Consider the following 12,084-nt stretch of genomic DNA (forward strand, 5'->3'; position numbering starts at 1 on the left):
GAATATTCGCTATAAGAATTTTAAAAAATGGCGTCATAATTTATGCGTAGAAAGAAATCTTATTTGTTTATATAGATTCATTCGTTTTAGGTTTATTTATGAGTTGTACTGTACCTTTACCTCGATCGCATTCGAGTAATTTCGACACGATGAAAGAAATAATTTTCCGCGTTTAAATATTTATATCTTCTTTAAACATTGATTCGATATTCACGTTAGAGAAAGAAACTCTTTTAAAATTCGTAATTTTTTAATTAAACACTGGGCCTATACGCTTAAATTCCCCTAAATATATATATATATATATATTTTTTAAATGAGTCTGTATCGCAGCTAAGCTATAATCTGATTAATTAGTAAATTCCAAAACCGTGACAATCGATATTAATGGCAATTACACCGTTGTAAATCATGTGGTAACGTTATTACATCAAACTGGATATTATTAATTTGCACGGAAATTAATTATATTTTTCCTTATTAATCTTTAAATATATGTACAGTACGTAAATATATTTTATTTTATTTATTATTTTTTTTTAGTGTTGTTAATTTTAATTAAAAATCCTAACAGATGGCGCTATGATACAAAGATTTTTTAAAATCGTAAACGCCTTAATAGGAAAAGGAAATGCAACACTCGCTTCAGATTTAAAAGTACTTGGAAAGATATTAAATTCTGGGCAAAAAAAAAACCGTAAAGAATTTCAAAGTAGTCAAGTCTATAAGCTATCTTGTGAAAGTCGCTTGAAGATTTTATCTTCGGTCCTTCTTGCCGACAATGTTGTTGTTGGTGTATAGGGAATTTGCCCAATTCGCCGCTTCTCGCATTGCATGTGGATTTAATATAAAAAAGATATTTATAAATCAGATTGCTTAGTCTACATCTTTACTTATCAATGTAACTTTCTATGGATAAATATAAAAATATACTGAAATCGAAACAATTTTCTTATTACTCGTCTCCTATTATATATACAATATTTATACTTGTTTAATATAACGTTTACAGTCGAATTAAATTTATTATATTATAAACTAATTTTTATGTATTGATTAAAACGTATAGGACCTACTAATCTAATACATAATCGAGATTCTTTTACTTTAATCCTGTTATTGTCTATATTTCTTTAATTAGAAGAACTTTACGATAAATTTTTTAAAAATTAAATAAAATTTTCTGAATCTATCTAATGCTAATTAGCAAAACATTTTTTTTTCTTGAATTAAAATTACTAATTTTACTATATATGTTTTTTTAAAAGAAATCCTCGACTGTTATGGAAAAATTCTTAGAAAACTTTACAATAATAATATTAAAGATTATGGTTTCTATATGCCTAAATCAATTTATAACGGTTTAAGTAAAAATATTAATCATCCAAGCGATGCCAGTAAACAAAATTAATATCGACACTATCAGGACAAGACCAGTAATTTCTTTCATTACAGACTCCAGTCTGCCATCTCGCAGACAACCAATTCAATACTCGAAATAAATGGATCGAATGAAGAAACAACTTTAACTTAGTCACCAATATATTTAATAAAGAAGAACTGTTATTATAGTATATTTTATTCTTCTGAAACCTTTATTTTTAGAACGAGATATCAATAGATCTTATTAATTTAGCCTTCCTGTTTGCTATCAATGAACTAAGAATAACTCATACGGTTATCGAATAATAAATTATCAAAAAGTATGATTTTTTTAAATACTTTTCCACCTTTTATATATAATAAAATATACTACTTTTTACGAGTTTAATTGTGTTTTTAAATTTTTTTTTTTTTTTACCTTTATTATAAATTTGTTCCTCGGAAGTCGATCGATAGACGATTAGTTTATGTTTTCATAACGATTATTTATTTATTTCTTTTAAAAGTTTACATTTTGGCATAAATTTCTTGTAAAACGCAAAAAGATAAATTAATTTATATGCGCTTATAATTTCTGTTAATGCTGTGCACATCCTGGCAGCCATCTATAATTAGAGCGTGTAGTTTTAAAAATGTCACGGATAGAAAACAAATAATTCTACGAAGGGCACTCCTCGGTAACACTGGTATATATATATAAGGGCTTTATCGGAGGGTGTACCACATCCCTAGCAGTTATCTGGGTGCAGAGTACGTCCACACTCTGAAAAGGTCGACGAAAATGTCCGTCAAAGAGAAACAACAGCGTATTCTGTCTCTCTTCGAGCATTTGACAGCACAAGTAGAACACCAATTAGCTCCAGAAGATAGAGATCCCAGACTTTCAGGTATTGGAATATTGAAGCGTGGATCATTGTTTTCTTGTTTCCATATTAAACACTTAGATGAGGCCACCAAGCTGTACGAAATCCTTTACCGTAAGTATATAAATTTCCAAACTAAATCGATTATTATGATATGATGGCCTTAATGAAATTTAATTTGGTGCATCAGATGCTAAGGACTTTGACGACTTCTTTCTGCTCGCCAAGCAAGCACATAGCTTCGTAAACGAAGGTCTTTTTGTGTATGCTGTATCTGTGGCGCTTCTCCACCGCGATGACTGCAAGGGTGTGACTGTGCCACCCATCCAAGAAGTTTTCCCAGATAGGTTCGTACCAGCTGAAACTGTAAATCTTGCCATCAAGGAAGCTAACAATAATCCAAACAGCGTAAGTGGTTCGAAAATATTTATAACAAAGAAAAAAAATAGACAGAAAAACATTAAACGATGTGAATTTTTAGGATGTCGTAGTAGAATACGAGGAAACTGGTAATATCCTGGATCCTGAATACAAATTAGCTTATTTCCGTGAAGACATCGGTACCAACGCTCACCATTGGCACTGGCACATTGTCTATCCAGCAACATGGAAAGAAGGTGTGATGAAAAAAAGCAAAGACAGAAAAGGGGAACTTTTCTACTATATGCATCAACAAATGTGTGCTCGGTATGTATTTTTTTATTTAAATGACTTAAAATAATAGACTTGTAAACAGTTTTTAAGATTTATATATTTTTAGATACGATTGCGAGCGTCTTTCCAATGGTTTGAATCGTATGATCCCATTCCACAACTTTGATGAGAAATTAGAAGGTTACGCACCACATCTTACTTCATTGATCAGTGGTTTACAATACGGAAGCCGTCCACGTGGTTTCAGTTTAAGAGATTTAAAAGATGTCGATGTACAAGATATGGAACGTTGGAGAGAAAGAATTTTGGATGCTATCCATTTGGGACACATCCATACTTCCGAAGACGAAGAAATACCTTTGGATGAAGCTCATGGTGCTGACATTTTGGGTGATATTATCGAATCTAGTGCCGAATCCAGAAATCCCGAATTCTATGGCAGTCTCCACAACTGGGGCCACGTATTAATGGCAAGAATCCACGATCCCGATGGCAGATTTAACGTAAGAATATGCAACAGTTTGAAATAATTTAAAATAAAACGGTTCAAAATTATTCACTGTAAAATTTACAACAAAACTTTTATAGGAAAATCCAGGTGTGATGAGTGATACTTCGACTTCACTTCGTGATCCAATTTTCTACCGTTGGCATAGATTTGTTGACAACATTTTCCAAGACTATAAAGCAACTTTACCAACATATTCTAGGGAACAAGTAAGATTGATCCGTTACAAATCATTTGAGCCAGTTTTTTAACTAATAATAATGAAATACAAAACTATATTTAGAATTCTTTTTGTTTTTAGCTTGATTTTCCAGGTGTCGAAGTTACTGAAGTAACAGTAAATGCTAAGACAAAGAATGTCGTCCATACTTTCATGAAAGAAGAGGAATTAGAATTATCTCACGGTATTCAATTCGCCAGTGATCACAGTGTTAAGGTGAGCCCTTATTCAAAATTAAATTTAATTAATAAAATTATTTAAATATGTGATAATTAAATAAAATCTTATTTCTTAGGTTAAATACCATCATTTAGATCACGAACCATTCTCCTACACTATTGAAGTTAATAATACTGGCAAAGCCACAAAGGCTGCAGTTCGTATATTCTTAGGTCCAAAATTCGATGAATTGGGCAACGTACTCGATATCAACGAACAACGTCGTTTGTGTATCGAATTAGATAAATTCTTCGTCCCCCGTAAGTAAATCGTAGTTTTAATTCTCGTCTTGTTTGTATATGTTCTCTATAAACAAATACATTTGTTCAGTAACCCCCGGCAAGAACAAAATCTCTAGAAATGCAATCGAATCTAGCGTCACGGTTTCCGAATTGCATACATTTGATCAACTGAAGAAGGGAGAAGGAGTCAGCGAAACTGCAACTGAATTCTGCAGCTGCGGATGGCCAGAACACATGCTCATCCCACGTGGTAATCACAGAGGAATGATCTTCGACCTTTTCGTTATGTTAACCGATGGAAACGAAGATCTGGTAAGCGAACAAATAAATAAATTACTCTTCAAATTTTTATCGTGACAATGAAAATTGATCATTTATCTGTTCACAGGTCGGTCTTGGCGGTCACTGCATGGATGCAGTAAGTTACTGTGGTGCTAAGGATGCTCTCTATCCCGATAAGAGACCTATGGGATTCCCATTTGATCGACCCATCGATGCAAGAAACTTACAAGAGTTCCTCACTCCCAACATTCACCTCACCGAAGTTGAAATCAAATTCGATGGTTAAACTCTGATATTAACAGAAATGCAACTGCTCCAACTTTCCACCAGAAAAAAATAATAATAATTTCAGATTCTACTCAGATTAATTCTTAATATTTTGCCGAAGAAAAACAACTGTAAAAATTCTATTTTAAAAATAAAAAATACTGATCTTTAAACATCTTATCTGATTATTATCTTTTCGTTAATGTACGGAACAGAATTTTCTCATCCGATATTCTTTCCACATTTTTAACAATATTGTCTTTCTTCATAAATTATTCGCGTTTTCAATATCAGATGTCATTTTGTTTTAGAAGAGGAAAAAAAGACAGGAAAACATGTTTAGAAATCCTAGAAATATTTTTCTTCATTCAATAATTATTAACGTTGTTGTTGCATGGCGACGTGAAAACGGTGGCACTTTAATAATTAATTATATTCTTAAACTTTTTAAATTTCTCTCGAATATTTATATTATTTAAAATATATTCTTATTATTTTGCATCGATGCCATTTATTTGTACGTTGAGTGCATACCTTTGGCAGATAAGTTACTTTTTAATTGCCAATAAATACTGTATATATAAGTAAAGACGAATCACTAAAGACAGAAGCTTAAATTTTTATATTACTCTCATTTTAAAAATAGAAAATAATAATAATTTACCGCAATTCTCTAAAGATTAAAGCAATATTTAAACTGTATTTTGTATAATAAACAGCTCTCGAGATATAGAATCTGACAGAAAGAATATTTAGAAGAAGCTTTTATCAGTTGATCTGTTATATATCCAAATTTTATTTAATATTTTTTTATTATTGTTCCGAAGTATTCTAAGCCTAATAAGATGAAACGAAATGAAAACTATATTAAAAAAGGGGGGAACTATCATTGAATATAAATTTAGCCAGCTCGAATTGATAACATTGAAAATAATCCAGTTTAACACAAAACAGAACTTACATAATTCAAAACCAGAAAGATAAAAAATTAAATAGATGAAACTCTTTTTTATTATTATTTTTTTAAAATTATTTGAAGAATGTCGTTAGATATCTTTCTGGGGTTCAATCTAATCATTCTAACGTGTTTCTATCCTAAAATTACCAAGCAATTATTCAATTAAGGCATTAAACGACAAAATGATTGTGCAGACTCTATCTCCATCAATCAATAAGTAGTCACTCTGCTATTTCTCTCTGGGAATTTTGCCAATTTTCTTGTTTCTCTTGCAAATATGATGCTGTTCTTCTTTCATACAAGACAAATTAAAGTGACTTTTGCTTAGTTTTAAATATATTGTTATAAATAAATTCGTTTCTGTGTATTTTTATTTGAAGTAGATAACAAAAAAAATAAAAATAAATACATTTGTTTCTATTGAAGATTATTATATTTTTATGAAGAAAAAAGTATTTATATATTTATAAAATGTAATTTATGAAGAGGAGATTAAATTTATAAATACGAATAAAATTATTTTAGAAAAGGTTATTACTCTATAGTAAAATATGATTTAAAAGATATTCTGAAAGGATAGATAGGTTTTATTTTATTTACAATTAAAGAAAGATCTTATATGAATTTTTAATTTTTAAAATGTAATCTCGGTTAAAGAATATAGAAATTATTTTTAAAAAATGCAACGTGTAAAATATTCAATTATATACATTGTAAATTTGTACACATTTTAATTAAAGTTGATTTAAAAGTTACTTTAATCATTAAAACATTACTGATAAATAACATTAATCTTGAGATTTAATCCTATCATTAATCTGGATTATCAGCGTACACCGCTAATTATCACGTGGCTTTTATTAATGTCGGATAATTAATCTTTAGTGAATAAATGGAGATTAATGTACTCTTTGTACATAACTTATGGAATTTATATTACAGATACAGAGGAATTAAACTTTGCTGTAAAATCATTATCTCTAGTGTGTAAAATGATTATATTAGCCTTGCAGGTAATTTCAATGTACGATTATTAGAAATTTAATAATAATAATCAGAATAAAAGCAGGATTTTTTCTGGAGAAGATTACATATTACATATAAATATCATTTTATTAGTATTTGACAAATAATATCACTTAATTTATATAGAATCGATTTTAATTCTGAAACCGCAATTGCTCAAGACTCAGTTATAATGCAAGCTAAATAATTAAATATAATTATTCTTGATAAAGTATATTCACGCCATTTAAGCATATAATGCATACATTTGTTATAATAACAGCTATATATATATACACATCTAGTTATAACGTCTATCAGTTTTATGACAATAACTATTCTAAAGATGAAAGGAAGGATTATCTGAATGTGACAAAGCAGTTAAATGATAACATTTCCTGAATAAGAAACACCATACCAAAAAAGAAAAACGGAAATCTTTATTTATTTATAAATGTTTATACGTTTGGACTTTTGACAAGTAATTAATTAATAATCTATAATAAGAAATAATATAAATATTGTATATTTTATACATTCATATATAGTAAGTTTGATAGTAAGTTTTTTTATTGTTTACAGTTTTGCATGAGAAATAATGACTTGTTGACGTACTTTTACAAATTTTTAGCACTTCTGAGTCTGTTTTAGAATAAGCTTAAAGTATTTTATAAATTTTCTGTAGTAAAGTAACTAATGAAAACATATAATTCTATGAATAATTGTTTATATTGTATGTATTAATTATTAAATGTTCTTCTTATCAAAATGTATTAGATTATTTTAATAGATACCTTTACACATTTCTACGTGATTTTTCTACATTTAATATTTTAAAACCTATTTTAGATCTTTATACTGATTTAATGTGAGCTCTCTTAATTATTTTTACCTTTGCTGTTGATCAAACTCGGTGGTTCTTCACCCGGAAAGCGACACACCTTTTCTAATAATAAATTGAGTTTTTTAAATCTTTTTCGTCTTTTACATCGAAAACCGGGTCTCATTTTAAAATAAAATATTAATAAAAATGTAAAATTATATAATTTTTCTTTTATAAATCCCTAACGTAGATCTAAATGTTTCTATTTTGATGAATGGACGTAGATAAATTTTCTATCTCACTCGCTTAAGGTGTATCTAAAGTTAAGCTAAAATACACGTGAGATAACCTTAAATCCTAAATTTTCCAACAATAGAAAACGTTAAGAACCATCAGCATAACTTATAATAGACTCGATAATATGGAAACTATAATTTATTTTTTTAATAAGAGTTATTCTTAGATAGGAAATTCATGTTATTGTTTATGATAGCTGAGCTAAGATTTTCGAAATAGCTATGTGACTTGTATTTAGTTCTCTATGGGATGATTAATCATCTCTGCCTATGAGAACATACTGCCAGTTCTGAACTGAAAATAGTGAAAAGAACAGATAGGCTAATTAGAATAAGAACTGGGTAACATGGATTTATGTTCAAATAAGCCATTACTGATGAGTAAAATGCGTAGACAACTGGCTTATCTGGACTAAACAGAATGCTGAATGTAGTGTTGACATTTGAGATTCTATTATGCTTTGGATAATAGAATCTCAAAGATTGATAAGATCAAACTTTATTCGATAGATTATAATTGATACGTTATTAAAATTATGATATATTTTAATTTATTAATAAAAAATAAAAATAAATAAAAACACTTTTTAATAATTAAATAGATGTTTAGTCAATAGTCATTTAGATGTTAGTAATTATTAAGATTAAATTTTAATATTTTCTTTTATTTTAAAAATAAATGTTTTAAATTATAATATAATGAAGATATTTTTTTAAAAAAAGAAAGAAGTTGTGTGGTAAAGACTTACAAAAAGAAAGAAATTAGCATTAAATTCTGTAATAGATATCGCATTGAAACATTAAATCATCGATGAAGAAAATATACAAATATATTATTGATTTGCAATAAATTTATTAATTAGTAAATTCCTAATTACGAAAATAATTAAGAGATAGTTTATAATACTATTAAAATTATACTGAATGAGTTAACACTCGCACTCATGATTAATAAAATCTAAAACTATCCGAAAAATAATTAAAGACCCGATGAACAACGACTAGAAAATTGCCACACTAAAATTATTTGCCATAGGTAATCTATGTTTGCCCCTATTCATTCTTAGCAGAAACACCTGTACTGTAAATATTGATCCAATTCAACATTCCGTACCTCTATCTTCAAAGCATATTTTACAATACGTAACAGAAGCTTCTCCAGTTCACTTTAATTTCGGACTACAAATCAAAATAAGAATAGAACATTGTCGAGAATAGCAATCGCCCTACCTCTTCCTGTATGGTGCGATTCTTTATTAAATTATCCATTCGCGGAAGACTAAGATAAATTAAGAATATAATCAAAATAATTCCAGGAAATATTTATATCTCATAGTATAAAAGCGTGAGATGTTGTTTGGGGGGCGTCAGGCCGCAGTAGCTGGGTAGTTGCGTTCACTTCGCTTACGGGACCATCAGGCAAAGTCATGGGAGTGCAAGACAAGCAGAAGCGTATTTTGCCTCTGTTCGAGCATCTTACGTCTCTTACGACAGAGCAGCTACCAATAGATGCTAGAGATGATAGACTGAAAGATGTCGGACACCTCGAACGAGGAAAACTTTTCTCTTGCTTTCATACCGATCACTTAGCCGAGGCTGAAAGTCTTTATACAGTTCTTTTCCGTAAGTAATTATTTATATCTTCTGAAATATTTTAAACTTGAAATTTCTTACATTTTTAAAATTGCCATTGTAGAAGCTAAAGACTTTGACGATTTCATCCACCTCTGTGAACAAGCCCGTAACGTTGTGAACGAAGGTCTCTTCGTCTTCGCTGTCTCTGTGGCTATTCTGCACAGAGAGGACTGCAAAGGTGTAACGGTTCCACCTATTCAAGAGATCTTCCCCGATAGATTCGTACCAGCTGAGACCATCAACCAAGCACTGAAGGCCGATCGCAAAAGAGCGGGAGATGTAAGCCAGATTGAAAGGGATATATTTTGCATTTGTAGGTTAAAAACATAATATTTTTCGTCTATTTCTCAGGAAGACGTAGTCGTAAAAATCCAAGAAACGGGTAATATTCTTGACCCAGAATACCATCTCGCATACTTCAGAGAAGACATCGAAGTCAATGCCCATCACTGGCACTGGCATTTGGTTTATCCAGCTAATTGGAAACCAGAAGTTATGGGTAAAGTCAAAGATAGAAAAGGTGAACTTTTCTATTACATGCATCAACAGATGTGCGCCAGGTATAGTTAGATAAGCTGAACGTATTTAAATTTCAGTTAGTTCATCTTATTGCTTTAATATTCATAATTCCGATTGTGTTGCAGATACGACTGTGACCGATTGTCGACTGGTCTTAGACGTATGATACCATTCCAGAACTTTGACGAAACTTTGGAAGGTTATTCACCTCATTTAACATCATTGATCAGTGGATTGAACTATGCCAGTCGTCCAGCTGGTCTTTCCATGCATGACGTAACCGACGTTAATGTTCAAGAAATGGTCCGCTGGAGAGAACGAGTTCTCGATGCCATCCACGTCGGTCACGTTATTGATGATCACGGTCACGAAATTCCACTCGACGAAGAACACGGTATTGACATATTAGGTTCTCTCTTAGAATCAAGTGCCGAATCTAAAAACAAAGGTTATTATGGTACTCTGCATAACTGGGGGCACGTTATTCTCGCCCGCGTACACGATCCCGATGGCCGATTTAGAGTAAGTTTCAATAAAATACGAATTCGTGTCTTAGATTAAAAATAAATAAATAACATGACGATAATGTAATTCCCAGGAAAATCCAGGTGTGATGAGCGATACTTCAACTTCACTCCGTGATCCAATTTTCTATCGTTTCCACAGATTCATGGATAACATGTTCCAGGAATACAAAGCACATTTGCCATCGTACGATGAGCATGATGTAATTTACTTTTATAATATAATTTTTAATATTTAATAGAGACTAGGCTTATACAAACATTAATTTTATTTACATCGTTTTAGCTTGATTTCCCTGGTGTTATTGTAGAACATGTTACCGTTAACGCTAAAGTACCCGATGTAATCACAACCACTATGAAAGAAGACGAGTTGCAGCTCTCTCACGGAATTAAAACTAAAGGATCCGTAAAGGTTAGTTATTAAATAGATTACGGCTTAAAAGTGAATTCGTAAGTAATTTTGAAAATTATGAATATACATAACATAGGTACAATTTGAGCACTTGGACCACGAACCATTTACCTATTCAATCGACGTCCAAAACAAGACAGGTGCGGTCAAGCACGCAACAGTTCGTATCTTTTTAGCACCAAAATACGATGAACTCGGAAACCGAATGACTCTTAACGACCAACGCGGTCTTTACATCGAATTGGATAAATTCCACAAGGAATGTAAGTATATTTCTAAGTAAATACATTTAAGAAAGCAGAATATATGTAAAATATTTATTCATTTTAAATAGTGCCACCCGGCAAAAGCCACATTACGAGAGACGCTTCCAGTTCCAGCGTTACTATCACTCACGTACCAACATTCGACGAATTGATCCAAGGTAAAGGAGTGAGTGAGGACAACACCGAATTCTGTAGCTGCGGTTGGCCCTCCCATATGTTATTGCCACGTGGTAACGAACGTGGTATGGTGTTCCAACTCTTCGTTATGCTTACCGATTACGAAAAAGACAATGTGAGTACTTTAATTTTCTTTCAAATATTTAGTGGCATTATTTAAAGCAAATTTACCGAACATTTCAATTAATCTAATGCACGTTTTCGATATTTTATACAGGTTGGAGGTATAAATGACCACGCCATTTGCTCAGATGCCGTAAGCTATTGTGGTGCTAAAGATTCCAAGTATCCAGACAAGAAAGCTATGGGCTTCCCCTTCGACAGAGTTATTAAAGCACGTACTCCAAGTCAATTTGCCACTCCTAATATGTCCTTCACTGATATCAGGATCCAACACGTCGAACACGATCATGTTCATTAAATTCTCAACCAGCTGACACATGCAACAACAATGTTACTCGACTGATAAGCTGTATATTAATTTCTCAAATTTGGCGAAAATAAAATTCAAATTATGTAATAAGTGACTTTAATTCAATAAACCGTACACTACAAAATATTCTTGTATTTTTTTATTTTTAATAATATATTAATATTTTAAAAACTTGATTTGATTTTACGATATTAATTTAATTTTTAAAACAAGGTTTATTACACTAAAAAAGCAAATTGCATAAAGATTGACTTCTATTCATCCCATTTATCTTCAATAAAAACGAAGAAATTTCGGACTAAATTATCTTTTTATAGCAAATCCTGCTAAACAATTTTTCTAATTAGACTTATTACATGTAAAATTATAAATTAATTTATTTAAATTCAAATTTG

At 30.7% G+C, this 12,084-nt stretch overlaps 1 protein-coding gene across 1 annotated transcript; it reads left to right on the plus strand.

Annotated features, from left to right (window-relative positions):
• Positions 1-2,090: 2,090 nt before the first annotated feature.
• LOC136976701 (uncharacterized) lies at positions 2,091-11,813 on the plus strand. Its single transcript, XM_067272066.1, has 18 exons — positions 2,091-2,360; positions 2,437-2,654; positions 2,728-2,933; positions 3,007-3,403; positions 3,489-3,617; positions 3,710-3,844; positions 3,924-4,107; positions 4,178-4,401; positions 4,478-4,655; positions 9,071-9,343; positions 9,417-9,634; positions 9,707-9,915; positions 10,000-10,396; positions 10,473-10,601; positions 10,685-10,813; positions 10,890-11,076; positions 11,148-11,371; positions 11,474-11,813. The coding sequence occupies exons 1-18, from the start codon at positions 2,165-2,167 to the stop codon at positions 11,675-11,677; spliced, it is 3,837 nt and encodes a 1,278-aa protein (XP_067128167.1). The 5' UTR covers positions 2,091-2,164; the 3' UTR covers positions 11,678-11,813.
• The last annotated feature ends 271 nt before the right edge of the window (positions 11,814-12,084 follow it).

The sequence above is a fragment of the Centruroides vittatus genome, unplaced genomic scaffold (assembly GCF_030686945.1).
Source record: "Centruroides vittatus isolate TY-2023 unplaced genomic scaffold, ASM3068694v2 contig_417, whole genome shotgun sequence".
NCBI lineage: Eukaryota > Metazoa > Arthropoda > Arachnida > Scorpiones > Buthidae > Centruroides > Centruroides vittatus.

Excerpts from the sequence above, each read along its gene's own strand:
- LOC136976701 (XM_067272066.1), top strand. The coding sequence starts at position 2,165 with ATGTCCGTCAAAGAGAAACAACAGCGTATTCTGTCTCTCTTCGAGCAT. Across the intron at positions 2,655-2,727 it reads CTAACAATAATCCAAACAGC|GATGTCGTAGTAGAATACGA; the intron begins GTAAGTGGTTCG and ends GTGAATTTTTAG. Across the intron at positions 9,635-9,706 it reads ATCGCAAAAGAGCGGGAGAT|GAAGACGTAGTCGTAAAAAT; the intron begins GTAAGCCAGATT and ends TCTATTTCTCAG.